This window comes from Genypterus blacodes, unplaced genomic scaffold, assembly GCF_046128005.1.
Source record: "Genypterus blacodes isolate CSIRO-AG114 ecotype Tasmania unplaced genomic scaffold, CSIRO-AGI_Gbla_v1 ptg000032l_1, whole genome shotgun sequence".
In the NCBI taxonomy this organism is placed as follows: Eukaryota; Metazoa; Chordata; class Actinopteri; order Ophidiiformes; family Ophidiidae; genus Genypterus; species Genypterus blacodes.
The window spans coordinates 2,993,455-3,020,013 of record NW_027466845.1 but is presented as its reverse complement, the minus strand read 5'-3'; the positions used below and the strand labels follow the sequence as shown (position 1 = coordinate 3,020,013).

Below are 26,559 nucleotides of genomic sequence, written 5' to 3'. Positions count from 1 at the left end.
GACATGGGTTAGAGGCAAAGATTGGGATCAGAACGGTGTCATTGATAATATATGAGCAATGCAGCCGGGCCTGAGGCTCTTAGAGCCTTCAATGAGAACTGGGAGAGAAGGGAGAGAAGAAGTCGAAACCACTATCTTAAAAACATCTTTATGATTTATTTAGACTGAAAACCAGGGTTCATAAAAACACATTTTCACAATGAATTCCCTGTGATTATCCATCGCATTTTATTTTATTTTGTATGTGGGGATATAATAAATTACTGAGTTAAGTATTTCATCTTGTTCACACAATGTGCCCCCTGTTAGATTGTTTTTGTGGATCCAAGCCATGTGGATCCTGTTTTGGAAAAATTGTTATTTTTTGATGAGGATGTGCAATGACTTTGGTCGGATACATTCTTTGTTCTGTGACTTGTAGGTGAACCTCTGCCCCCTTATGCTGAATGGCTGATGAATGTTATTGAAACCAACCAGCCTCACCCACTGCCCATGCCTCAAAATGGAGGATGTTGGGCACCGTTGGTAGACTTCCTGCCAGAGACGATCACTCCCAGAGGACCCCTGCACAGGTCAGACTGCTGTATATGCTGATACGCTGCTACGGTTTCACTTTTTGAATTTAAATGCTCAGGTTTTCGGTCTACTCCTGCGATCGCCTGTCACATTTTCACTCAAACTGATCAATAATGAAGAGCTACACTCAGCTTGTCCATGAGCATGCAGTGCAGCTGCAGGGGGTTTAGATTTGACTTACAACTCTGTTTCAAGGTCTTTCCTGTGTGCTACCCCAAATGTATAAAATATACTATTCATAATTTAGCAAATGTTGTGTGTTTGTTGTGATAGGTGTAACATTGCAGTCATCTTCATGACTGAGATGGTGGTGGACCACAGTGTGAGAGAGGACTGGGCCATGCACCTGCCCTCACTCCTCCACGGCCTGTTTTTGGGTGAGCTCATACATCAGTCATCCTGTCCAGAGTGAAGAATGAGGTGGTCAAATATAACATAAATACACGACTTAAAATGCCTCAGGAGGTCTGCTCAGTTGCTACTGTATTTGTCGGTACAGAAGTGAATTATTACTATATCATTTCGAAAGTCCTTGGTTGACATTGCTTAATATTAACGGTGGGTCAGGATTTCAACACAAAAAGAGTCTCTGGCTCACAAATGGCACTAAGTTATAAACTAATACTATATGTTTCCTCCCCTCCTCAGGTATGGATCACTATCGCCCAGAGGTGTTTGAGCACAGCAAGCGTCTCCTCCTCCACCTCCTCATATCGTTATCCTGCAACAGCAACTTCCAGGCCATCGCCTCCGTCTTACTGCAGACACGTGAGATCAACGGAATCAAGACCCTCACCTGCAAACCAAACCTTCAGCCAGAGTGTTTATCCTCAGGTGAGACCATGCAGCTGTTCAGGAGGCAGCTTGGTATTTTGATAGATTACGCTTCTGTCTTGCTAATATAAACTTGAACATCAGGAGGGAATGTCTCACATTCCTCTCTGTGGATAGATAAGTTTCTTATCGGGGTGAAAGTATTTGGACACCGTGCCAAAAGCAATAGTGAGTGCAGAGAACATCAAAGGTCTTGATTAAAGCATTCCAGCCTGCTATTATTAGCCCCTCGCCCAAATTGGGGCCATCTGCAAGGGCTTGGGTTGTTTGTTTTGCTTACCTCTCCTTCCTTTAAATTTGCTTTGAACATCTTTGCCATAAATGTTTGTGTAATCTATGTACAAAAAAATAATCAGGGAAAAACACAAAGATAAAAAATTAAAACATCCAGTTTTTGTCAACTTCTTAATATCAATTTCACTCCAAAGTGTCCCATGGCTCTTCAGAGAGCCCATTTATGATGGAACTGCTGATTTACGGCCCTGTTGAACTTAATGTGTCTGTATAACGACCTACTTAGAGCTTCACAATTACTTCATTATCACAGTATGATATTATCACAGTATCAGATCTGTCTTTACTGGAATTACCATCTGATGAAGAAAATAAACAACACGGAAATTGGTTGTTGAAGCTGAACAGTTTGTGCCCCACTGAACTGTTCCACATCACGTAAATAGCATCATTAGATAAGGCTTATTGGTTTCAAATGGCAGACTTGCCAAAACATACAGTACAGTAGATCATAGTACTCCCTGCATCGTCTCTGTTCACTCCTTCCATCTGTGCCTGAGTGTTACACTTGGTGAAATGAAGTCAAACTAATGAATCACTGTAATCTGGTGTTCTTCACACACCTTTGTTATGTTCAGGAGGAGCTTTTGACTTCCTGCGGGAGTGCCAGCTGTCTCCTGTGCCAGACTCTGGGCTGAGCTCCTCTTCCACATCATCCAGTCTGAGTCTGGGAGGAAGCACCAACAACCTGCCCGAGATCTCACAGGAGGTGGAGGAACTGGTGGCCTCAAACAAAGTGGACGAGAGGACAAACAAACTCATTGAGTTCTTAACCACAAGGTACTAATGTCAACATGTTCTTGATAAGAGTAGTGGAGACACTCGATGAGATACATCTCATATGGTGTCTCATATTTCTTGACATAGATTACCACCTAGTGGTTTTGCATCCACAGTGCAGTGCAGATTTTGGATTTACAGGACATAAGAGTTTGATCCCAGAGCACCGGGGGTTAATCATGATGATATTTTAAGAAACCCTAATCAGAAAAACTCCTAGTATTGTTAGATTTTGTCACTTAAAATGTTTGTGTTGTGTTTGTTTGATATCTAGCTATGTTTACTGGAAATGTCACAAGATATATTAGATTAAGAAAAATAATGTTCAAATATGAATGAAGTATTGGATATTTTGTAACATGTACTGTGTATAAAGTGCATTGTTGTGGATAAGGCTATGATGTGAAAATATGAGTCAACATCAACCACACATAGTCAGGAGTTTTGCCCATTGATGTGTGTTGATGCCTAAATGTGACCATACTCAGCTGTATGTTGATAATGACATGATGTATTTCTTTTCCAGGGCATACGGGCCTCTGTGGTGCCATGAAGACATTTCCCCAAAGAACCAGAACTCCAAAAGTACTGAGCAGCTGACAAACTTCCTGAGACATGTGATATCTGTATTCAAAGAGACCAAGTCAGGTAAACCTTCAGGGCTTTGTTACTCTATAATAACTCTCAACGATTTACACTCCCCCATGTTCTCTGTCCACTTCCTCCTGTATCGTCTCCTCTCTCTGTCTTTTTCCAGACTTCCACCTGGAGCAGCAGCTCAGTGACGTCGCCCTGCAGACCGCCTTGTGTAGTTCATCGCGTCACTACGCCGGCCGCTCCTTCCAGCTGTTCCGAGCCCTCCGGCAGCCCATCTCAGTCCACGCCGTGTCCGACCTGCTGTCACGGCTGGTGGAGGTCGTTGGTGAACATGGAGAAGAAGTGCAGGTCAGTGGTGACACATCTGTATCTACACATACGTACGTCCTTATACGTCCTTCTATTCATCATTGCTGGTTAGCAGTTTGGATCTGTTTGTTAAGTAATTCTCCATGTTGGCTTATCATTTATCTTCTGGGTTGTGTTTGGAAATAGAGCAGGAATTTGTTCTTTAGCCGACGACTTGGACGTCCCAGATTTCTCTCTTCCCAGCACATTAAAGCTGAATAATAATAATCCTTCAGCCAGGGCTTATCTTTCCATTCCAATTCATCCAAATCCTCACTTACTGTCTCTTCCATACACACAAGCATGGTGGAAATCATAACATCCTTCTTACTCAACTATGGAAAGAGCAACACGTGTGTAAATAGCTGCTCCATAACAAGGTGGTTTGTTGTACTATGTTGGGTCAAAGCTAAGAGGAGCAGCAATAACATACATTATAATCCTTGACTTGTATCTTGTGTTTTGGCTGTTACAGGGTTATGTAATGGAGGTGTTGCTTACGCTTGAATCTGTGGTGGATAATTTGGCAGAATGTCTGAAGAACAGTGATCTCATGGCTATCCTGACCAGGTTTGTGTTTCTCTACACACAGTATAGTGAAGGTAGTAATTTGACATCTAGGAAGGTTTATGTATCCTTTGCTTAATTCCAGAGCGTCATCTCCAGACATCCTCATCAATCTGAAGCTGACATCCAACAGGAAGAGCACAGGACAACTCAACCTCAGGAGAGAGGAGAGGATCAGACATCAGAGGAGCTCATCCGTCCCCAAGAAGTTTGGCCAAGCAGACAGGTGGTCTGATCCGCCTCGCAGTGCCACAATGGAGCGGATCCAAGCCTGCGATCAGCAGAGTTTGTCATCCAAGACCCGTAGCCCGTCGTCATCTAAAGACAACATCACCGACCCGACCAACATCAACCACCCCAGCAACCTGTTGGCCACCATCTTCTGGGTGGCGGTGTCGCTGATGGAGTCGGACTTTGAGTTTGAGTATCAGATGTCTCTGCGGCTGCTGAATAAGCTGCTGGGCCACGTGTCGCTGGATAAACAGGAGAACAGGGAGAAGCTGGAGAAACTGCATAGTCAACTGAGATGGAGCAGCTTCTCTGGACTCCAACAACTGCTGCTGAAGGGCTTCACGTCTGTGTCCACCACTGACCTCACACTCCAGCTCCTCTGCCAGCTCACATCTGTCTCAAGAGTGCCTGTGGTGGACACTTCACAGGCCATAGGTGCATACACATTCATACCCAACTGATCTATTTTAGCTTTGAGATGTCGAAGTTTCCAATAATTTGTGCAGATATTGGGTTAGAAAGACATATTTTTATAGTTTCTGAATATAGAATGAGCGTTTCTATTCCATCCTGTAGGTTTCCCCCTGAATGTTCTCTGCCTGCTGCCGCATCTCGTACAAAACTTTGACGGCCCTACAGCGTTCTGTCAGGATGTTGCTGAGAAGATCTCACAGGTTCGACTCCCCTCAACATGTCTCTATTTTAAAGATGACTCAACATTAGGAATACGATCTTGACATTATTTCATGTTTGTATGCAGGTCTGCCTTGAGGAGAAGAACACCAAGTTGTCCAACCTCGCTCACGTCATGACCCTGTACAAAACAAGCGCCTACACACGTGACTGCTTCTCATGGGTCAACGTGGTGTGCAGATATCTTCACGAAGCCTTTTCGGACATCACCCTCAGCCTGGTCACGTACATGGCAGAGGTTTGTGCACCTGTGCCTCTATCAGCAGAGTTTACTCATCATTTAACTGGTGTGTATTTTCCGCATCATTTGTTGTATTTGTGCGTGGCAGCTGTTGGAGAAGGGGCTCCCCAGTATGCAGCAGACCCTGCTACAGATCATCTACAGCCTCCTGAGTCACATGGACCTGAGTGGAATTCAGGCCAAACCTTTCAATGTGGAGGTGCTCAAAACTATCGAGAAATTTGTTCAGGTGAGTTCAAATAAAACATTATTAAGGCTTAAAACTGTGTCAATAACAACACTCGGATCAGCAACGATGTGATGGAAATCTTAAGGCGTCACGGTCAGAGTAAGAGTGTGTTGTTATTCCCTGGTTCCTCCTGTAAGTGTTCACGGGGGCCAAAAAAAGGAAAAAGGCGGCTTTGTGTCAGCGCAGTAAATCTGCAGACACACCCAAACTATAAACAGTCTTGTGTTCTGCAGCAGACCGGGCCCCTGCTTCTTCTCATACTGAATCCATTTTCCTTGGCCTTCCTAACATATTTTCTACATGAAGTGTTTGGGATAACTCTCTCTCTCCAAAAATAGAAGTACTTTAGACTTTTAACACATACAAACCACACAAAAAAGGTCATCCGTGATTCTTACTTTCTAAATATATCCCCGGTGCTGTGTGTGTGTGTGTGTGTGTGTGCGTGTGCAGACCGTCCATTGGAAGGAAGCTCTCAACATTCTGAAGCTGGTGGTTTCTCGCTCGGCCAGTCTAGTGCAGCCTTCGTCCCCGCAGTCTGACCTGTCCTACGAGGACATCAGCCGCGTCTGGGACAGGTCATCCAAGGCCCTGCCGGGAAAAACGCTGGACTTCCACTTTGACATATCTGAGGTTAGAGACTGCGGCACTTTCATTCCGTTATGATGTAACCTAACTCTTTAGATGTCATTTCCAGGTATTGTGCTGGGTTTTTGTTTTGAAAGTCTCCTGCTGGTGTGTATGAAGGATCGTGAAGTCTGATCTCTGACACAGAACCTGAGGATCTGTTTTGCTTCTATTTGGTGCCACTATGTTCATCTGGTGGCGATTCTTGTGTTCCTGCAGCTTGTGGAGTTTAACCCCTGTTAGTTTTCCTGTATTTTCCAGGGTGTGGTGCTCACTGAGGCTTTTTTTTGTTTTGTTTTGTCGTCATTGGAATCTTTTTAAGCTTTTTTGGAAAGGAAGCATTTCTTCCTCTTCCTTTAATGCCGGTATTTCTTTCTGGACCTAAAAACTCCCTGGAGTTTGAAAGCTTTGGAGGGTAAACACAATTAGCCCGGCACTGCAGAGCTGGAAAGTGATGGCAGAGATACGCAGCGGCGTGTGTGTATGTGTGGGAACTGAACAGGGAGCTATTTGTGTGGTTTATGAATGGCAGGAAATGATGTCAGCTCATGCCGTCGTCCTTTGTGAGGATCGCTAGCGGCCAGTGTATTAATACGATACACACACTGGGCAAAGCAATTATTTTTCATAAACATACCCAGATATTTTCGGACTGAGGGAAGAAAAGTTTGTTGTTTTTAGCGGCAGAAATGTGCTCGCTCATATCAAACTAACTTCACGATGATGAGCCTGGAAGTGTATCGTGCTGAGCCAGAGGACCTGCGACACACTGAGGAATTTCCTCTCCGCTCTTCCCCCCCGTGTCTGACTCACCATGGTTTCTCTCTCCACGCTTGTGTTTGTTTGTGTCCGTCCTGCTAGACGCCAGTCATCGGTCGGCGTTATGATGACCTGCAGGGCTCCCCGGGCCAAGATGGGAAGAGCAGGACCACAGCAGTGACCCGCAGCACCTCCTCCACCTCCTCAGGGTCCACCTCCAACAACGTGCTGGTGCCTGTCAGCTGGAAGAGGCCTCAGTCCTCACAGGTAAGGACGTCTTGTGATGATCATGATGATGATGATGATGATGGTCATAAGGTGAGGAGCAAAGGCAAACAAATGAGCAGGTGTGAATGTTTGAAAAGTTCACAGATATCATGTCAGTGTATTTAAATCAAATCATGAGTTATCAATGAGTTCCAGACTTTATTTTCTCTTTTCCTCTTCAGAAGAGAACACGGGAGAAACTGGTTAATGTCTTATCTTTGTGCGGGCAAGAAGTTGGTCTCACCAAAAACCCTTCGGTAAGATAATCTCCTGCACATGTCGTGTGTGTCCTGCATTCAGTAACAGCTTTTGATTGACAGCTAATTGAATATGTAATTGCCTTTTTTCTCTGTGCAGGTGATCTTCTCCAGCTGTGGGGACCTGGACCTCATGGAGCATCAACCCAACCTGGTGTCCTCAGACGACGGCACGCGGGAACCAGACAACATGGACGACACCACTTCAGAGCAGCAGTTCAGAGTCTTCAGGGACTTTGACTTCCTGGATGTGGAGCTTGAAGATGGAGAGGTGAGTGACAGGACTTCAGGGTTTTAACACAGCAGTGTGAAAAAAAGCAAGTCACTCATCCACCTCACTTCCTCTCACATTTGATGGATTTGTTGTGGAAAGCAACATAGTCAGAAAGAAACAACAACAACACTCTTCTTCTTCTTTTTCTGTTTTTTTTTCTGTGGCATCCAGGAACTTCAGGTAAGTTTGGTCACGTTACAATTCTACTTGCTGTGTTACTTGATGAGTGAAGTGTTTGTTAGAACTGTCATCCTGAATGCAAATGTGTGTATGACACACAGTCGGCAGTGTTCTGTCTCTACTGCAGGGTTAGGTACATACTGTACATATACGTAGGTACACAGTGTGAGAAACATATTTCTCATCAGTATCACTGTGGACTCCAGCAGTGACATGCATGTCAGCATGAAGCGTAAACAAGATCACTACTACTCTGCGTTTACTTTATGTTTTCACTTATTTTACCTGTTAACAAGAGACAAAAACATCCAGCTCTCCTTTACTTCAGGTTGTATATTTATGTACATGACTGATTAAATGTCTTGTGCTTCACCTTAATTTCTGTAATTTAATCTAATGTAACTATCGCATGTTTTAGTATTTTCTCATACAAATCCTAAATGTTACAAACACATCATAAGTGAGATGAAAGAGTCCTTGGCTGTCCAGTGAACCCCTCAGTGTGCTGGCTCCATCTAGTGATGCATGAGAAGCCAGTGTGCTCAGGTTCAGCTCCTCTCCATTCAGTTACATCATGTGGATTATTTTTGCATACCAACAATTTTGAATAGCAGCATCTTGATCATGTGAATTGCTATATTTCTAATCAGTCATGTTTCTTTGTTTATTGTGGATGTTGTGGTCTCTGTGTCTAAAGCTACAGGCCTTAGATCCTGGAGCACAGACTCAGATTATCTTGATTGAAACTAGAACAACTGCTATGGTCAGCAAAAGTTTTAGAACTTAATGACTGGTTTGTTTGATTACGACCCTGTGATGGTTTCCCTTGAGAGGAAGTTTTCCTTTTAAGTTCTTTACCAAATCAGGGCACAAGTCGCAGCTCTTGCTATCCAAGAATAGTGCGTATCAAGCTAGTCATCACAGGAAGTGTCCCTTGTTTGATCTGTTGATATGGAGCTTCTGTGGAATGTGGATGTTGGCCGGCGTCTCCAGAGTGGAGTCCAGACCAAAACTCAGCCTGCATTTTAAACAAGATGGGATTCAATCCTGTGAAAGTTTACTGACAACTTGGCTCGCCCAGGATGTGTGTGAAGGTCTCCTGACTCTGCATCAAGGTCGACTCTTCTTTCCAGGCTTAGCTATGACAGACCCCCACCCTCCTAACTTGCACTGCATGGTTGTGTGGATGTCTGTGTGTGTGTGTGTGTGGAGATTGGGCTGCGTTGTTAGTTCTTGTTTTCTGAAGGCTGTTTCCTGTTGCAGGGAGAGACTACGGACAACTTTAACTGGGGTGTGCGCAGACACTCTGTGGACAGCCTGGACCAGAGTGACCTGCAGCCCCTGGAGGACAGCCAGCTGTCAATCAGCATGCCCAGCCTCAGCAAGATCACCCACGAAGACTCCGATGAGTCATCTGAGGAAGATTCCCTGTCTGCCAGTCAGATCCTCTCCCATTCACAACTTGTAAGTATACATGAAATATTCTGAGCTGACCTTACACACATCCTTTATTTCTGTTCATCACTACAACAATTATGGGAATCAGCCAAAAAATGACATAACCTTTATACACCTGGAACAAATGAGATCACACTCTGGGAATTTGAAGTAACATGGAAGTGTGGAATGTTCAAATGATGTAATATCAAGAACACATTCAGGATCTTGCTGGTCCATAAATTTTAAATCTTGTTTGCATTTTCACTCTGTTAGTTTGTGACCGATTGTTCCCCTGCCATATCTGAGTGTGTGGAAAGTGTCTTAGCAGATGGAAAGCCCATGTGTCCACACAGCTGTCCTCCCAATCCCCTCGTCCCTGATTAGACATTCACTGTCAGACACCAGCAGCCACTTCAGGCAGTTGAGGAATGTTGTAGGTCAGCATGCTGGACACCATGTGTGGCATTATGCAGGATTAGAGTCTTCAGCCTGGCATTCTGGGGTCTCCAGTATATCAGTGGCACCGCACACGTGCCACTCACAGGAAATCACAACTGCAACTTTCTCTCTCTTTCCAGATTGTCAACATCTCTCCGACAGCAGAGATGAATAGCATGGGCTCTCCCTCCGCCTCTTTTGACACTTCTTCAGCCGACCAAACTCCCCTGAGCACCAAAAATCCTAGTTTCGAGATCCAGCTGCCAGAGGACTCGAAGCAGCGGGTGAATAAGGGCTTCAGGGTGTCTGAGATTCTGGGAACTTCTAACTCTTACCGCAATTCCATACTGGAGTTCTTTACTAATTTTGCCAAATCGAACTAATCTATCCTTCTTAGTGAAATGCTTTGGATGTGGTTTGTGCTGGGTTGTGTGTGTCGAGTATTATTGTGCGGTGCTGTGACTTTTCTACGTTTCCTCTCATCAGAATATAGCATGAGTAGACATTTCAGAAGCTGCATGTTCAGGAGAATGAACTAAAAAATCTGCGTATTGTCTAACGCTTTGGGGCTATGGGGTAGTTTGTGCCTTACTTCAAAATGTGGAGATTGATCAACTGGGACTTTAGGGGTCTTAGGCGGCGATAGAAACAAGCCTCTCTCTTTGTGTGTGTGTGTGTGTGTGTCTGTCTGTTTAAGGCAATGTGTATACCTTTTGCTTCTGTGTAGGTCGCTTTAAGCAACAACTAAAAAAAAACCCTGTTGGCATGTGGGAGGTGGAGGGAAGGTTTACACATTGCCTGTCCTAGAATTGAATCTAAGTGCCTAAGGCCGCAGTGCTGGGCCGGTGTGTGAGAATTTGTTGAATTGGCACAAATTAAGCGCAACAAATAAACCAAATAAAAGAAAGCACGGCAAGGACTGTCCATAGGGTCGCATCAAAAGGTCAGTGTGTCCCTTTTACCCAATATTGTATCATATATAAGTGCAACAGAGGGAATGTATTCACTCATTAATAACATTACTGCATGCCGCCTTAGTATTTGCTCTTGATTACAGTTATTTTTCGCTCGACGCTGAGGAAGTTTGTGTGTGTCGCCCCTTCTTCTTCTTCCTCTCTCTAGCCTGAGGTGTCACCAGCAGATGAAGACAACAGTGGGCGCGAGGATGACCTTTCTCTCTCTGTTAATGATCTGCCCTTTGAATTCCACTGTGGTGACAGTTTGACACTGGACATGGTTCACCCCGACTACAAAGGAGAGCTGGATCTTGACGGCTGCTTACCAAGGTACAGGATTTCACCGCGGTTTACTAAATACATAATCTTATCTGAGCTCTAGTTTAAAAATGACGTGTATGTGTGTGTGTCTCCTAGTCTTGCCGAGGAGGAGCGAGACGACATGCTGGAGTGCCGCTCGTCCCCGCCGCCATCTCCCTTCTTCTCCGCCATCCTCGCTGCTTTCCAGCCGGCGGTCTGCGACGACGCCGAGGAGGCCTGGCGGAGTCACATCAACCAGCTGGTGACGGACTCGGACGGATCCTGTGCCGTCTACACTTTCCACGTGTTCTCCTCTCTGTTCCAGGTATCCTAAAACTCAGCAAACAGCCAAACAACAGCAAAGTACGCCTGACAATCCTGAATCATTACTGCTGGATTTAATCGGATTAGCTCTCCGCCCGGCTGTCCTTTCCCAATAGAGAGGCGTCATTTCTTCTAGGATTCATTAATCAGATGAGGTTCCGCTTCACTGAGCAAAGCTGACAGCAGAGGACAGAGAGACGACTTCCTCAGACGGTTGATGATTGACTCTGACACTATCACTAATCTCGCTCTGCAGAGTATCCAGAGTAAATTCTGCTCCCTGACCTGCGACGCTGTGAGTTACCTCGGCGACGGGCTCCGGGGGATCGGATCAAAGTTCCTGAGGTCCTCGCAGATTCTAACGTCGTGCTCAGACTGTCCGACGCTATTTATCGACGCTGACACGGTGAGTAACTCTGACGTTTTCCAGTTTTGCCTATGACACAGTGGTAAAGGCTGGACACATTAAAGAACGTCTTTCTCCTCACAGATTATCTCTTACGGACTTCTGGAGAAAATGAAATTCAGTGTTTTGGAACTTCAAGAGTATCTGGACACTTACAACAACAGAAAGGAGGCGGCTGTCTCTGTAAGTAAAGTTATCTGAACGTCACTGAAATGCCGTTAATGACTCGTATATGTAGTGATGATGTCGTCTGTCTCACCCACAGTGGTTGAGCAACTGTAAGGCCACCTTTCCCAGGAATGCAGCGGGCAACGTGATAACATGTCAACCAGCGGAGCACGAGGAAAAGGTACATTTTAAATCTGACATTTGTACGAGTACATATGAATGTTGTAATAGATTCTGTAAGACATCTTTAATATCTCACGTAAACAAGTCTTACGATTCCATTTCCACTGACCTTTCACACTGTACTTTCTGCCTTACGGGTTACTCTGTGATACTGTAGCTCTGTGAGTGTTACCTTTCATTCTCTCACACCGTTCTAATATTGAATTGATGACCTTAATGTGTCTGCATGTCACACTCATAGTCTCATTCCAATGTGCATTGTGATTATCGTCAACCTGCATGGGAGCAAATTCTCTTCAGTTGCATTTAGCAGGAAACAATTACACTCACTTGCTTTTTAAGGGAAGTTAAAGCTAACAAGTGACTCATTCATGCTCCTCATCACTTCCTCCCTCCAAAGTGAGTGCATTTGTGCTAATGAACAGGCAAGATTTGCTTCGCTTTTTTTCATTTGGTGTATTGACGAGTTACCGGGACGACCGCTCCTCCTTTCAGTTCTAATTCACACTTTTCTCCCTCTGTGCATGCCAAGAAAATGCAAGCAGGTCATGACCTTTGTTGATACTTTTCTCCTCCACTTTAAATGGACTTGATAAGGATGCATGTCCTTCCTTTGATTCTCTTTTCCTTACCTCTTTTCTGTCTCGTAACATGCTTGCTTTGTAGCAAATGGAATCTCTGGCTGTAAGTTGTATAAGGTTTATTTCCCTCCATGTTTTCCGTTCTATTAATCAAAGATCCAGTGATTGTGTTCGAGTCTTACATATGTACTGTATAGACGTGGCATCTAAGCACAACTAGATGATAAATACAGAAATCTAGCTTGCAGAAATTAACTTTTCTATACCAACCGCTTTGATTTGATCTTCCAGCAGCTGGAGTTGTGTCAACGAATCTACAAGCTCCACTTTCAACTGCTGCTGCTTTTTCAGTCCTACTGTAAGCTGATTGAACAGGTCCATGCAATAAGCTCTATTCCTGAGGTACGTACACGCTGAGTTTTCAGATCCACAGTCATCCTCATTTTGATTCGTATGATGACTTAATTGTATTCATCCTTTTTCAGCTAACAAACATGTCCAGAGAGCTAAATGAGTTAAAGAGCAGCCTGAGGATAGCAGCAACCTCAGTGACCAATGCTGCTGCTGCTGCTGCTGCATGTGAGAGCCCCCACGCTGAGCTCATCTTCAGCTCCTCTGAGACTGCCGTGCAGGCCATCCTGGAAGGTCTGAAGAACAACGAGCTTCTAACAGCAATCAGCTATATCCGTGAATGCAGGTGAGTGCAGCTGCTTTTCCTCTACATGCTGTTTGCTTTCACGTTCACACCCTCAAGTAAAGGATGAATATTTTTTTACCAATTCCAGATCAATGTGGCCTAATGACATCTTCGGCAGCCACTCAGAGGACGAGGTCCAGACCTTATTGAACATCTACTTTAGGCATCAGACGTTGGGTCAGACGGGAACTTTTGCTCTTGTGGGCTCAAATCAGGACCTCACAGAAATCTCTGTCAGGTTAATGGAACTCAACGGCGAGATTCGGGACATGATCCGAAGAGCCAAGGGATACAGAGCCATCACAGCTTTCCTCCCAGATTCCAGGGTTTCGGGTTCCACTCTTTAACAGCAATATGAGCAAGATGTGAAACCCATCCATGCACTGCACTTTGTCCCATACCAAGCCTTCGGTCCAGCCTGGGGTCGCTGCTGTTATCTCACGGTTAAGAAGCGCCACGCTCTCACCGGGGAATAACCAGACACCACTCTCTGCTCTTGCTCAAAGTACATTGGAATGTCATGTGTTCATATCTTCAGATGTGCAGCAATACTGTTTGTTTTCTTTCAGAAAGATGAGATTTTGTTCAAACAAAGAAACTTAAGCTTATATTGCACTAATAGACATCATGACAGAGCAACCACTTGCTACTGAGGTCAACAACTTTCACGTTTAACACATATTTGACATACCAAAGCTAAGTGATTCTACTTCGGTTATGTTGTAATTGTCAAGGGAATATGTGCAATGCTTCACTGAAGTGGAAGATTTTTACTGTATCATGAAAGAATGTATTTTAATATTATAGCTTTTGGCTTTCATGGAAATTATGACAGAAAAGGAAGGCTTCATGACTCAGTTAAAGCAGTGGGTCTTAATGTGGATCTGAACCTGCGTGTGTATCTGCGTGTGCGTGCGTGTGTGTGTGCGTGTGATTTCAACCTGACGACCATCATAGATGGAATTATGCATTACGACCTGTAGAAATTGTTCACATTAAACTACTTTGACATGCTGCAAACCTACTGTAACCTAGATGCCGCCGCGTGGGTTCGCTGTTACTTCAACATCTTACTGTACCTTTTAACTGTGCAGCTTTTAACAAATGGACAAATTATTTATGAAAAAAAAGTAAACATGCTTTTAACTGTCTAGTTTTATTGAATACAAATGTTTTTTTCCATCTGTTAAAACTGCCAAGCTTGCAAATTCTTTGTACTCTGTACTATAAAGCGTAATAGTAATGTTTATGAACAAAGACAGAAAGTATTTTAAGTTAATATTGTACATAGTGCAATGGGGGGCTTTGCTCAGACTTATTAGATTGTATTTTTTATGAATTTACAGTTTGAGTTACAAGTAGAGTGAAATAAATAGCTACCAATTTGTAAAGCTTCCAGAGGAACTGTTGATGTAGCCTTCCACCGTGTAAATTCTGCTGCCTTTTCAAATTGACTGTACTTTGGTGTTCTGTACACTTATGTAACAATAAAGAGTGGAGGTTACATTTCTTAAATGTGGTTTCATTGTGGTGATAGTAATATTATTGGTATTGTTATTGTTATTTTGGACGGTCTGTGGAAGTATTTCGGGAAGGCGTTAAGTTTTTTTTACCCACCCGAGATTTGACAACAAGGCGGACAATCAAGGAGTATGTAGCCAATACTGAAGAAAGTGAACCCTCCGGAAGTAAGTAAATGTGAGGAGGAATAATCAAAGGTTTTACATATTAGTGGTACGCGTAATGGTAAAGTGTTGGGGTATGGAGTAGATATATACAGCCTGCGGCCAGGATTGTACGAAGCCGAGATAGAAGTATGACGACACGTGACAGCGAGTGACCAATCACATCCTTACTGTCGAATCTCGGGTTGAGAAAAAATTACTCCTTCAGGCAAAAAGCTTAACCCTAACCCTAAACGAGCTCTACAAATCAAAACTTTTGAACTAAAACGCTGTTACGGTGTTGATGATCGATGTTTTGATCCGCCATGTTTCGGTGAGGAGGAGGAGGAGGATTAAGATTCCTTCGCAGCCTCGCAGGAAGTTCTCCGCAGAGCTGGACTCTTATTTTGAAGGCGAACTCCGGTGCGCGCGAGGTTTGTTTTGTAGCAGGGCTTCAAATTTAGCTAGCTTCTGGACACCTTCGAACTATTTATATATGACTTTATCCTTATATTTCGCTTTGTCATTCATACTTTCAGCCCGGAATGAAAGTTTACTCTATCAAACGCCGACATGGTAAGTCCAAATGTCTACTAAACCCATTCATGCGTTACTGTCTGCTTCCTCCGGGTAAATGGAGCAGAATAAGTGAGTTAATAAAGTCATTAGTGTCATGTAGTGATAATCATTTGGCGAAATGTAGATTTCTCGTAGCATTGAACTCTGAAATGCAGGCGACGCGCCGTGAAGCAGAACTGAAAGCTTTAGTTTCCATCTTATTTAAACTCTATTCGTAACAAAGTAGCCTTCTAGCTGAGGATGACCACAGCAGAAGGCGAGTTTATTCATTCAAGTGTGTATCTTCATCTCATTCTGTGATTTAACCTGTCTGTCTCTGCAGGTGAGCCGCACAGCAAACTTTAGACATCTAACATTGAATGGATTCAGACCCAAACAACATGTACGACACATTCAAAGAGCAAATCGGAGAAGGTGAGTTCGCTGACCCAAAGTTAATAAATCTATTTGCAGCTAAAAAGTTATGAAACAAGGTCTATATTGATATTTCTTTCCCCCGTGTAGAGCTGGGAACACTGGACCCCAACTGGTTCGAAATACTGACATCTCAGGCGTTTACTAAAGAGGAGGAAGATGAGCTGAGTGTCCACCAAGATGGTCACTTTAAGATGCCGTTGGACAAAAGTGCTCTGGACAGTCAGTTCTTTTCCACCCCCAAGGTTCTCAGGCAGAACAAAGCTTTGTCACCTGAACATGAACACGAGTCGTCCTTCACCAGTGAACAAGGTACAGTAATGTCAGTTTGTCATCTTTATAACATGAATGGAAACATGGCTGACCAGTTCTCTGTCGCTCCTTTCAGATAAATCCACGCTGCCATGGAAAGCTGCTAGTCCCTATTTGTTTGGGACGAATAAATCATTTGTCATTCCTCGAGAGTTCCTTAACACGCCCCAAAAGTCTCCAGTAAGTGTCTTATTTCTTTTACTGGTGATGTCATGTTTCTGTCAGAATGCTGTAACCTCAGTAGTTGAATGTAGAATATGAGTGACGTCATGTTTACTCTCTTTTTTTCTTCCTCAACCATAAAGATCAGTTTTGCCAGGCACATATCTGAAAGTCTGGGTGCACAGATTCATCCCGACATCTCCTGGACCAGTTCCCTGAACACACCACCAGCGCATCAGTCGGTCCAATCCACCATGATTTTGTGTGAGTGAATACGTTTGTCATTCAACTTGATACAATGGGTGTTGTGTGTGTGTATAAAAGTATTAGACCTGATTAATTAAATGACTCCTTTGCCTTATCAACGTTTCAGCTAAACCTGAGGACTCGCCCCACCCAGTGAGCCCTTCTGCTGACAATAATGTGATTGTGAGTAGAGAACAAATGCAAAAGTCCTGATTCTGATACTGAATGTTGCCCTCCTTTATATAATAATGTTGAATTTTTCTCTTTCTCAGTTTGTACGGAAGCTTTTCCCTTCTCTCTCTAATGTGTCTGGTGCAGCAGGGTCATCACAATACCAGGAAGGACCCACTGCTCAACAAGGTACTGATGTAAAGCTCACAGAACTTCAAAGTCAAATCTATGTTGCTGCGTTGGTGTGAATTGGAAAGTGAGATGATATTGATTGGTCTGAATTGAACAGATGTGGGTTCTCCTGAGGCTGGTCAGAGGAGGAACTGCCATAACTCTCCCGAGAGTTCACAGATCCAGAGCAACGGTGTCTGGAGGCAGACGCTGCCAGACGCTATCGATGGCAGAGAGCTTCGCAGCGCGGTTGCGAGCGTTCTGGACGGAGCTGAAACTGCTCTCTCCATATTCTTCAGCAACAGCAGTTCAGCGCTGAGAAGAGTGAAAACCGACAGTCGGAAAAGAAAGCAAAGTCATTCAACTGTGGAAAATAACTGTGACTCCACTGAGAGATCACCGACCAGAAATGTGGGAACCAGTGATCAGAGAACAAATGATCAAGACCCTGGTGGAGCCTCTTCATCTCAGCAGTTTAGAAGCCCGACGAAAACTAAAGCTGTTGAGGTCACCCAGTGGTCTCCTCTGAGTTTATCTGACCTCTCACACTGCACTGTGGATGCGTCCTGTCGTGAAGGTGATGCTAATAAACAGCAAGAAATCAACGTTGCTAAGGAGAAGCTGGCAAGTGGCACAGATTCAGCTCAGCAGCTCGGAGCAGCCGTGTCTAAGAAAAAGAGACTGTTTGTTTACAAAGTCCAGAGTTCAAAACCCAAAGTGCAAGAAGAGGACGTGCAAGTTCAGAAGAAAACAGGTACACACACACACACACACACACACACACACACACACATACACTGTCTGTAAATGTATTTGTGTAGAAATGCTGTAATACATTCTTAATTTCCTTTGTTACAGGGCAAGAAATGAAAGTCCAGCAGGTGAGGACTCCCACAGGTGAAGAAGAGCATCACAGTAGCAACAAGGAAACCTTTGAGCCGGAGATAGTAAAACTGGGAAATGTTGCAGAAGATAATCTTCCTCTTCCTGTCCAAGCAGAGAGCCAGGATCTGGACATGTCGCTGCTCTGCAGAGCTTTTGCACAAGAGCTCACTCAACTGCCAGACTTGAGTAAACCGAGCAAACAAGCAGAGGACGCTACTCAAAAGGACTTCTGTCCATCAGCTTGTCTGTCGGCTTTGAAACAAGCAAAGCAAAAATCAGGTCAACAGCGGACAAACCTTGACCGTGACTTTAGCGTCAGCAGCAGAGCACACATGTCGTCCACTGACCTGACTAGTTCTGTCATTGAGGGCACGAGTGACAGTGGCTTCCAGTCTGCAGTGGCAGGAACGACTCAGCTACCTGTGTCTGATTTCTTCCCCAGCACAGAGAAAGATGATCAAAGTCAGCAGAGGCCTGACAGAAAAGCTGTGACGCAGGGAAAAGGACGTTGTGATGACATTATGCAGGATAATGAAGCTAATACCAAGTCCTGTGTAGTGGAGGAAAGCCAGACTGTGAGTCTCCCAGAGAGTGAGCTGCACACAGAAACCACATCAACGCTACAATGGAGCGACACAAAAGCAGTTGACAATAACATGAAAGGTGTTCCGCTCCGTGTTCGTGTGGATGAAACTGTGCCGCAGCAAACAGTCGCTCCTCTTCCATCCGTCCACACAGCCGGATTCCAAACAGCTTCAAATAAATGCATTAAAATTTCCTCCGCCAATATGGAGAAGGCCAGACGTCTGCTTGAAGAGACCGAAGGCCAAAGTGCCTCAGCTGGTCAGTCTTCTGAACGTTGCCCTGCCACTAAAGATCAAAGTGGAATGACCTGTGCATCAACAAAAACCACAATCTCCACCTCAAACCATCCGCCTCCTTCAAGTGAAAGAGTTCAAGCTAACCAAAGCTTCTTAACGCCGTCACAAACAGCGGACGTGACGGAGCTGTGCAGTCTCCTGGAACAAGCCGACAGCCAGTTTGAATTTACAGAGTTTAAACCGGCAAAAGCAGATCAACAATGTGAAGAAAAGGCTGAAGAAAAGGCTGCCTCTCCGACACAGAAAGACCTGGACCCTGATTCTCTTATGGGTATAGATTTTGATGACAGCTTTAATTTGACACCTGGCTTAATGAGCTCAGTTTCTCAGAGCAGAACAAACTGTGAGAAGCCTCCAGTCACACGTACATCCTCAGATAACTCCTCAGGCGACGAATTCAACAAAGAAAAAGCCCCCGGTGGAGACGGAGCTTCGTCAAGCAGAACTACTGTGCCTGCTGAAGCCGTTAATTGTGATACGGCTGACAAATGTGAAAACAAAAATCCCCTCCTGTCCGCTGGAGGGTTTCAGACTGCAGGAGGGAACGCTTTGAGGCTTTCCAAGACGTGTCTGAGCAAAGCTAGAGCTTTGTTTGCAGATTTAGAGGACATGGAAGACATAACAAACAGAGAACAACCTCAGAACTCACCTAAGCATCACAATACTGAAACTCATGGGGAAATTGAGGACCGGCACAGTTTGGGGAAAAACACTGGTAAGGTTCTGCATAGGAAAGACGACAAGTCCGAGTACAGAAGCAACGATAAGGGTCAACCTGGAGACAGAGTGGGTTCAGGTGGGTTCCGGTCAGCCAGTGGGAAAGGGATCGACATCTCAGCCAAAGCGATGCAACAGGCAAACGCTTTCTTCAGAGAGTGTGACGACACGAGCCGTGATGTCGGAGCGTCGGTGAAACATCAGAGATTTACCTCACCGCTGATCAGAAGTGTCGACATAATCGGTAAAAAGACTCCAGGGGTGAAAGGAAACATCTGTGAGGAACGTGTCGGTGGAAGCTCCGAGGTTAAAGATGTGAATGTTGGATCATCTGCAGACGAGGTGAAGGAGCTAAATGTAGAGGTACACACTGCTAGATACCAGAACACAACAAGTAACACAGCTTCTCTTCATGGAACCCCATCAGCAGCAGCAGCAAAGCCACTTCCTCTCCCCTCCTGCACCTCTAATAGGGTTGGTGGTGGCTTCTCTACAGCCAGTGGGAAGAGGGTGTTTGTGTCACCTGACGCAATGGCAAAAGCAAAGTTTGTTTTGGATGAAACGGATCCATTTGAAGGCCAAATAAAGCAACAACACAACCAAAAGGATAATTCAAAAACTGGACCTCAAACCAGACTCATCAAAGCTTCGCCCGCCCAAAATGATTGCTTTCACACAGCCGGTGGCAGAGGAATAAGTGTTCCACCTGCTGCTCTGACTGAAGCCAAAGCCCTGTGGAGCGAATGTGACAGGGCTGAGAGTAGAAAGGAAACAAAGCCAACGACTAAAGAGGGAATCAATGCACCACTAACTAAGAATAATGATTGTTTTGGTTCTTCAGTGATGGAAGAAATGAGCAGTGGTGGTGGATTCTGCACAGCGGCTGGGAGGAAAGTGTGTGTGTCCGCTGACGCCATGTCGAAAGCAAAACATCTGTTGAACCAAGTCGATTCAGTTGAAGAACAAAGCAAACAACAAAACCATCCAACCGGGCTGATGAAGGCTTCACCTCCTCAACATGGAGGCTTCCAGACAGCCGGTGGCAGAGGAGTCACTGTCTCATCTGCAGCTCTTCAGAAAGCCAAAGCCCTGCTGAGTGAACGTGAAGGAGCCCAGGGTGAAAATCCAACAACCAAGCCTCCAATCCATGATCCACCTCACAGGAGCGGCGTGATGGATGGAGCAGGGAGCGGCGGCGGTGGCGGCGGTGGATTCAGCACAGCCAGCGGGAAGAAAGTGTGCGTCTCAGCTGAAGCAATGACAAAAGCCAAACATCTGTTAAGTGTAAGCGATGGAGACCCAAACAGACCGCTGGGCCCAACAGGACCAAATCAAGCTCTGTCACCCCAAAATGGTGGATTTCATTCAGCCAGTGGCAAAGCGGTGGCCGTCTCAGCCACAGCTCTGTCCAAAGCAAAAGCCCTGTTCAGTCAAAGTGTTGAGGATGAAAACAGAATGAAGCCAACAACCAGCGCTCCAGTTAATGCTGGAACATCAAGCAGTTATGGATTCGCTGCTGCCAGTGGAAAGAAGCTGGCGGCGTTCTCTGCTGAGGCCCTGCAGAAAAACAAATCTCCTTCCAGTACAGAGATCCCATCTGTTTCAGGGACGACAGAGGCTGGAACGTGTGGCGTTGCAAAACGTGATGATCTGAAGAATAACGCCAAGATTACAATCCCTTGTGCCTTTACAACTGCAGGGGGCGCTAAAGTCCACGTGTCAGAGAAAAGTCTTTCAAAAGCAAAGAACCTTTTAAAGGAAAGTGCTGGTGAGGAGCTTCCAGACTCTAACATCATCACAGAGTCCTCAACACGTTCGGTTAACGCTCCTCACCCTGATCGATCAATCAATCAAAATGGGGCGAGCAGCAGTGAGACAGAGGAGTCTACGCTTCTCAAGCTTCAGCCGCTTCATCTGGACGACTGCACCGACACCCAGCAGATGTTCGTCGCCCAAGAAGCCCTGGACTGCGCCAACGCCTTATTAGAAGATGAGGACCGAGCCGGCAGAACTCTGTCTATGACGTCAGACCCCGAGTCCAACAGAGCGTCTGTAGAGGAACAAAAAGGGAAACGATGGCTAGAGCGGACCGATACGACCGGTCAGTGTCTGCATTCTTATTTTATCAAGTCATTTTTCTAGATTAAGTATGACATAATGGTTATTTAATGAGTCCATTTTCATGTCCATTATATAGCCATGATAAATATCTTTCTTCCTTCTTCTGTCACATTCTAGGTCAGCCTCCTCCCAAAAGACGATTACTGGAGGAGTTTGTCAGAACTGTAGACGGTCCCAGAGGGTCGACGCTCCAGCCACAGAAGAGCTGCCCAGACGGTAAACCACACACACACTGGATACCATCACTAACCTGAACTACAGAGATCCTCACACAAGAGACGCTTGACTTGTATTTCTTCTGCTTCATTCAGGCGTAATGAACGACAGGAGAGTTTTCAAATACAGCGCCTCTCTTCATCCAAACGTCTCAAGGCCACACAGGTAAGCTGCCTGTGAGCCGCTCGCCGTGTTCCCTCACCACATGAGCCCCGTTGTCCAACTATCCTCCTGTCTTTCAGAGATGGAAAGAACTACGTGGTAACCAGATTGCAGAAGACGACGCTCACTCCGACCTCAGCCACAGAGGAAGTTGGATCATCTCATTCCAAAACAGCAGGGTTTGTTCCTCCATTCCTTAAGAACGTGAAGACGGAGTCGCGCCAAGACAACACAAGAACGCCTCCTGCTTTTGTTCCTCCGTTTAAAAAGCAAAGACAGACTGTCCAAGAGAGCTCGCTTAAGCCGCAGAAAGACCAGGATGAATACAGGCACCGCTCTCAAAGTAACGCCTACGTGCCGCCCTTTAAGAAAACACAGAACATTACAGAGATAACTGGAAATAAGAGCAGGGAAGACATTCAGACATCAGGTGGGGCTGCAGATGGTGAACTTAAGCAGGGTCAAGACCTTGATTCTGGCTACGGAGCAAAGGATTCTTCTGCAGAGGCATCAGGTGTGGAGAGCAGATTATCTCCCAGCCAAGGTAACCTTTAATATGATGAGGTCAGTCTGACACAATACGCTGCGTAACGGGGGAGATGATGTGCTGCTCCTCTATCAACAGGGGTCGTTCCAAACCTCCAGAGCGTGGAGCTCGCACGGGATATGCAAGACATGAGGATAAGGAAGAAGAAACGGCAAACCATCCGCCCTCTGCCCGGGAGTCTGTTCCTAACCAAAACCTCCGGCGTGTCCAGGGTCTCCTTAAGAGCTGCTGTGAATGGACGGCCCCCTGCCCGATACGCCCAGCAGCAGGCAAGTCCAGCGTCGTTAGTGGACCCACTATCTTTAGATACATAATCTTATTACTTTCCACACTTACTGTGTTTGTCTTCCAGCTGTACGGGCATGGAGTGCATCATCGTGTGTCCCAGGTCACCAGTGAGTCCTCGGAATCTTTTCGCTTCAATTTGCTTCAGTTCTTCAAACAGGAAGCGTTTACGGACGACGGCGGTGTCAAGCTGGCTGATGGAGGCTGGCTCGTCCCCAGGAGAGATGGGACTGCAGGGAAGGAAGAGTTCTACAGGTATGGCTGGGTTTAAACTGCTGACCTGATCTCCATGTTGCAGTGAGCTGTTGTGTCATCATCATCGTCAACATCTTCTTCCTACTCTGCTGCAGGGCCTTGTGCGACACCCCGGGTGTGGATCCTAAACTGATCAGCGAGGAGTGGGTGTACAATCACTACAGGTGGATCGTGTGGAAGCAGGCGTCCATGGAGAGATCGTTTCCTGCAACGATGGGAAGCCTCTGCCTCACCCCGGAGCAAGTACTCCTCCAACTCAAGTACAGGTACAAGTACAGGACAGGTGATGAGTATTAAATACATCTCAAAATATAGAAGTAGTGTGTTTTGTTAAAATAATGCTTCATGTTTCAGATATGATGTGGAGGTGGATCACAGCCGTCGTCCTGCTCTGAGAAGAATCATGGAGAAGGACGACACGCCTGCCAAAACCCTCGTCCTCTGTGTCTGTGGCGTCGTGACGAGAGATGACGCCAAGAACGCACAAGCTGCCGATTCCAAGGGAGAGAACCCGGCCGCTGTTATTTGGCTGACGGATGGCTGGTACGCCATTAAAGCCCAGATGGACGGCCCGCTGACTGCCATGCTTCACAAAGGTCGACTGGCCGTCGGAGGCAAGCTGATCGTCCACGGGGCCGAGCTGGTCGGCTCCAAAGATGCCTGCTCCCCTCTGGAGGCTCCTGAATCCATCATGTTAAAGGTAAAGAGTCGCGGGCAAAGCAAAATGATGTTGATGACCGGTGTTATTTGATCTTCAGTTGTCTTATTGATTGCTTGCTGTTGTTGCTGTTGTTGTTAGATTTGTGCCAATAGCAGCCGACCTGCACGATGGGACGCCAAACTGGGATTCCACAGGGATCCTCGTCCATTCCTGCTTCCCGTCTCCAGTTTGTACAGCAACGGAGGACCGGTGGGGTGTGTGGACGTGGTCCTGCTCAGAAGCTACCCCACACAGGCATGTTTAACCTCATGGTGTCTATACGGCTGGACTTTGTTTGGCTCCGTCTGACAGTTTGCTGCCTTGCCACATTTTTCCAGTGGATGGAGAGGAAGGCAGACGGAGGCGTCGTGTTCCGTTCCACCCGCGCAGAAGAGAAAGAGGCTAGACGCTACGACAGCCACAAGCAAAAAGCCATGGAGAACCTTTTCGCCAAGGTTCAAGCTGAAGTGGAAAAGGAGGAGAAAGGTGAGGCCTGTGTGGTTTCAGTGTGTCGAACTCTGTCTGAAACGGGACAGATCCTAACAGCTTGTTCTTCAGGTAACAACAAACCTCAGAGGAGAAGGAGGACACTAAGTCGTCAGGATATCGTGAGTCTGCAGGATGGAGAGGAGCTGCATGACGCTGTGGGGGACGACCTGGCGTACCTGGAGGTGAGGACAAACATTAACCTGAGTGGCATAAATTATCCACTTCATTTCCGAATGGAGTTTTAACGGCCGGCCTTGTTACTCCCACGTCCAAGGCTCGTCTGAGTGAACAGCAGATGGAGACTCTGGGTGCCTACAGACGCTCTGTGATGGAGAAGAGGCAGGCTGAGCTGCAGCACCGTTACCGCTGTGCCCTCGAGCAGGCGGAGGACGAAGGAGGCAGCTGTCCTAAGCGAGACGTGACGCCCGTGTGGAGACTTTGCGTTGCCGACTCCATGAACCAATCTGGCAATATTGGTGTGTGTTGATTACTCTGCTTTGCTTCATTAATCATCAACACACCAATGTGCACTTGATGACTTTGTTTCTTTGTTTTAGTTTACCAGCTGAACATCTGGAGACCTTCCCCAGATCTGCAGTCTTTGCTGAAGGAAGGCTATCGGTACAAAGTCTACAACATCGCAACTTCCGATGGAAAGAAACGATGCCGTAGCACAGCTCTTCAGCTCACTGCCACAAAGAAGACACAGTTTCAGGACATACAGGTGCCAGAAATACACACAAGAAAGCACCATACATGTTGTGTCTTTCCTATTAGAAAGAAGCTGAAAATATGCGTTCTTTGTTTGATTATTCAGGCTTCTCAAGAGTGGTTATCGGCACGTTTTCAACCCAGGGTCTCCGCCAATTTCGTGGACCTTCAAACCCCAGACTTCCAGCCGCTGTGTGGAGAGGTGGATCTCACAGGATACGTCGTCAGTGTCGTAGACGGTCAGGGTAGGTCATACTTAAGGTCCTTGACTCTTCCTCTTTTTACTTGATATTTTATTGAACATTTTTGTTTTCCTTGTGAACTCGACGCAGGTCCCTCCCCTGCGTTCTATCTGGCTGACGGGGACCTGAACTTTGTGAAGGTGCGATGTTTCAGCAGCTTGGCTCAGTCGGGTTTGGAAGAGGTAGTGAAGCCGCAGACACTGTTGGCTCTGAGCAACCTGCAGCTGAGAGCTCAACCCTCTGCTCCCATTCCCCTCCTGTATGCCGGGGATCTGACTCTCTTCTCTACAAACCCCAAGGAAATGCATCTACAGGGATTCTTCAGCCAACTCAGAAACATGGTGCAGGTAGGTTGATGCAGTCCTGAAGCTTTACTAACTGCTCTTCTTCGTCTGAGAGACCTCTGAGCTTTCTCTCTTACTTGCATCAATGTTGTGGTTCCAGGATCAGGAAAACTTCTACTCCATGGCTGAGGAAAGGCTTTCACGCTTAGTCCGTCCCGATGGCCCAAACTCCTTCTCCTCTCCCGCTCCTCAACCTCAAACCCCAGGATATAGATCAGACAGGAAGCAAGACACAAACAGCTGCGTGAGTTTCTTCTCTGTTGTTCCGTTGCGGGCGTTTAATTGGATTTTCTCTATCATCAGTTCATGTTTTTTGTTTCTTTAAATGGATTTTGTTGTGCAGGTGACAGCTCAGCAGCCAATCAGAAGCTGTGGATCCTTCACGCCTGTAAATGCGAGACCACCACCAACAAACTCATCAGCAGAGAAAGACCCAAAAACCCTGAAGAGGAGGAGAGCTCTGGACTATCTGTCACGTATCCCGTCTCCACCTCCACTGTCCCAGTTGGGCACAACGGCCTCGCCGTGTATAAATAAAACTTTCAATCCCCCTCGGCGGTCCGGCACACCCAGCACTTTAAACACCGTACGGACTCCAGCTCCCAAACGGGCTCCACCGGTGGAGGATGAATGGGTGAATGACGAGGAGCTGGCTATGATCGACACTCAGGCTCTGCTCCATGGTGATGTAGGGAAACTGACTCGATGATGTAAATGTGTAAATTCAATACAACCTGTAAAATAAATCTTGTAAAGTTTATATGAGTGTACAGACTAAACTTCAGTCACATCACAGTAGTAAAATCATGACATCACTTCATTCTGTTCTGAATCCCTTGTTTTGTCTGTAATGCTCAATGCTGTACTGTGTTTGAAAATAAATAATATTTTTCCATTGAACTATTTGGAAAACCATGCACAACACACATATGCTACAGAAGTCTGTACATAGGGAAATAGTGAGCCAAATGAAATTATTATTTTGAGTGCAGCATTCATGTAACACTGTTATTGTTTGATAGGACCGCCACACAAATA

The 26,559-nt window shown here is 45.8% G+C and overlaps 2 protein-coding genes across 5 annotated transcripts in view; both read left to right on the top strand.

Annotated features, from left to right (window-relative positions):
* The window catches only part of frya (furry homolog a (Drosophila)), a 46,573-nt gene extending 31,891 nt beyond the window's left edge, over positions 1-14,682 (top strand). For all 4 annotated transcript variants that reach the window (XM_076145928.1, XM_076145924.1, XM_076145925.1 and 1 more), the window contains exons 37-61: positions 422-572; positions 850-953; positions 1,225-1,410; positions 2,283-2,484; positions 3,011-3,132; positions 3,242-3,429; positions 3,905-3,999; positions 4,082-4,662; positions 4,804-4,901; positions 4,988-5,158; positions 5,250-5,390; positions 5,844-6,023; positions 6,879-7,043; positions 7,226-7,300; positions 7,401-7,571; positions 9,018-9,218; positions 9,773-9,916; positions 10,755-10,918; positions 11,006-11,213; positions 11,469-11,618; positions 11,703-11,801; positions 11,884-11,967; positions 12,842-12,952; positions 13,036-13,247; positions 13,336-14,682. In XM_076145928.1, coding sequence (XP_076002043.1) covers positions 422-572; positions 850-953; positions 1,225-1,410; positions 2,283-2,484; positions 3,011-3,132; positions 3,242-3,429; positions 3,905-3,999; positions 4,082-4,662; positions 4,804-4,901; positions 4,988-5,158; positions 5,250-5,390; positions 5,844-6,023; positions 6,879-7,043; positions 7,226-7,300; positions 7,401-7,571; positions 9,018-9,218; positions 9,773-9,916; positions 10,755-10,918; positions 11,006-11,213; positions 11,469-11,618; positions 11,703-11,801; positions 11,884-11,967; positions 12,842-12,952; positions 13,036-13,247; positions 13,336-13,594 — 4,262 coding nt within the window. In that variant the 3' untranslated portion in view covers positions 13,595-14,682. The remainder of the gene's footprint in view (positions 1-421; positions 573-849; positions 954-1,224; positions 1,411-2,282; positions 2,485-3,010; positions 3,133-3,241; positions 3,430-3,904; positions 4,000-4,081; positions 4,663-4,803; positions 4,902-4,987; positions 5,159-5,249; positions 5,391-5,843; positions 6,024-6,878; positions 7,044-7,225; positions 7,301-7,400; positions 7,572-9,017; positions 9,219-9,772; positions 9,917-10,754; positions 10,919-11,005; positions 11,214-11,468; positions 11,619-11,702; positions 11,802-11,883; positions 11,968-12,841; positions 12,953-13,035; positions 13,248-13,335) is intronic.
* Positions 14,683-15,953: 1,271 nt separating this feature from the next.
* brca2 (BRCA2 DNA repair associated) lies at positions 15,954-26,365 on the top strand. Its single transcript, XM_076146216.1, has 24 exons — positions 15,954-15,963; positions 15,995-16,216; positions 16,293-16,396; positions 16,522-16,642; positions 16,752-16,807; positions 16,897-16,984; positions 17,085-17,720; positions 17,825-21,550; positions 21,688-21,786; positions 21,882-21,951; positions 22,029-22,492; positions 22,574-22,764; positions 22,848-23,035; positions 23,131-23,301; positions 23,390-23,735; positions 23,835-23,990; positions 24,074-24,221; positions 24,294-24,406; positions 24,499-24,700; positions 24,782-24,948; positions 25,042-25,180; positions 25,268-25,524; positions 25,622-25,765; positions 25,865-26,365. The coding sequence occupies exons 1-24, from the start codon at positions 15,954-15,956 to the stop codon at positions 26,228-26,230; spliced, it is 8,184 nt and encodes a 2,727-aa protein (XP_076002331.1). The 3' UTR covers positions 26,231-26,365.
* The last annotated feature ends 194 nt before the right edge of the window (positions 26,366-26,559 follow it).

Coding starts and splice junctions, on each gene's coding strand:
- brca2 (XM_076146216.1), top strand. Junction 17,721..17,824: donor GCAAGTTCAGAAGAAAACAG/GTACACACACAC, acceptor CCTTTGTTACAG/GGCAAGAAATGAAAGTCCAG. Junction 23,302..23,389: donor CTCCTCCAACTCAAGTACAG/GTACAAGTACAG, acceptor TTCATGTTTCAG/ATATGATGTGGAGGTGGATC.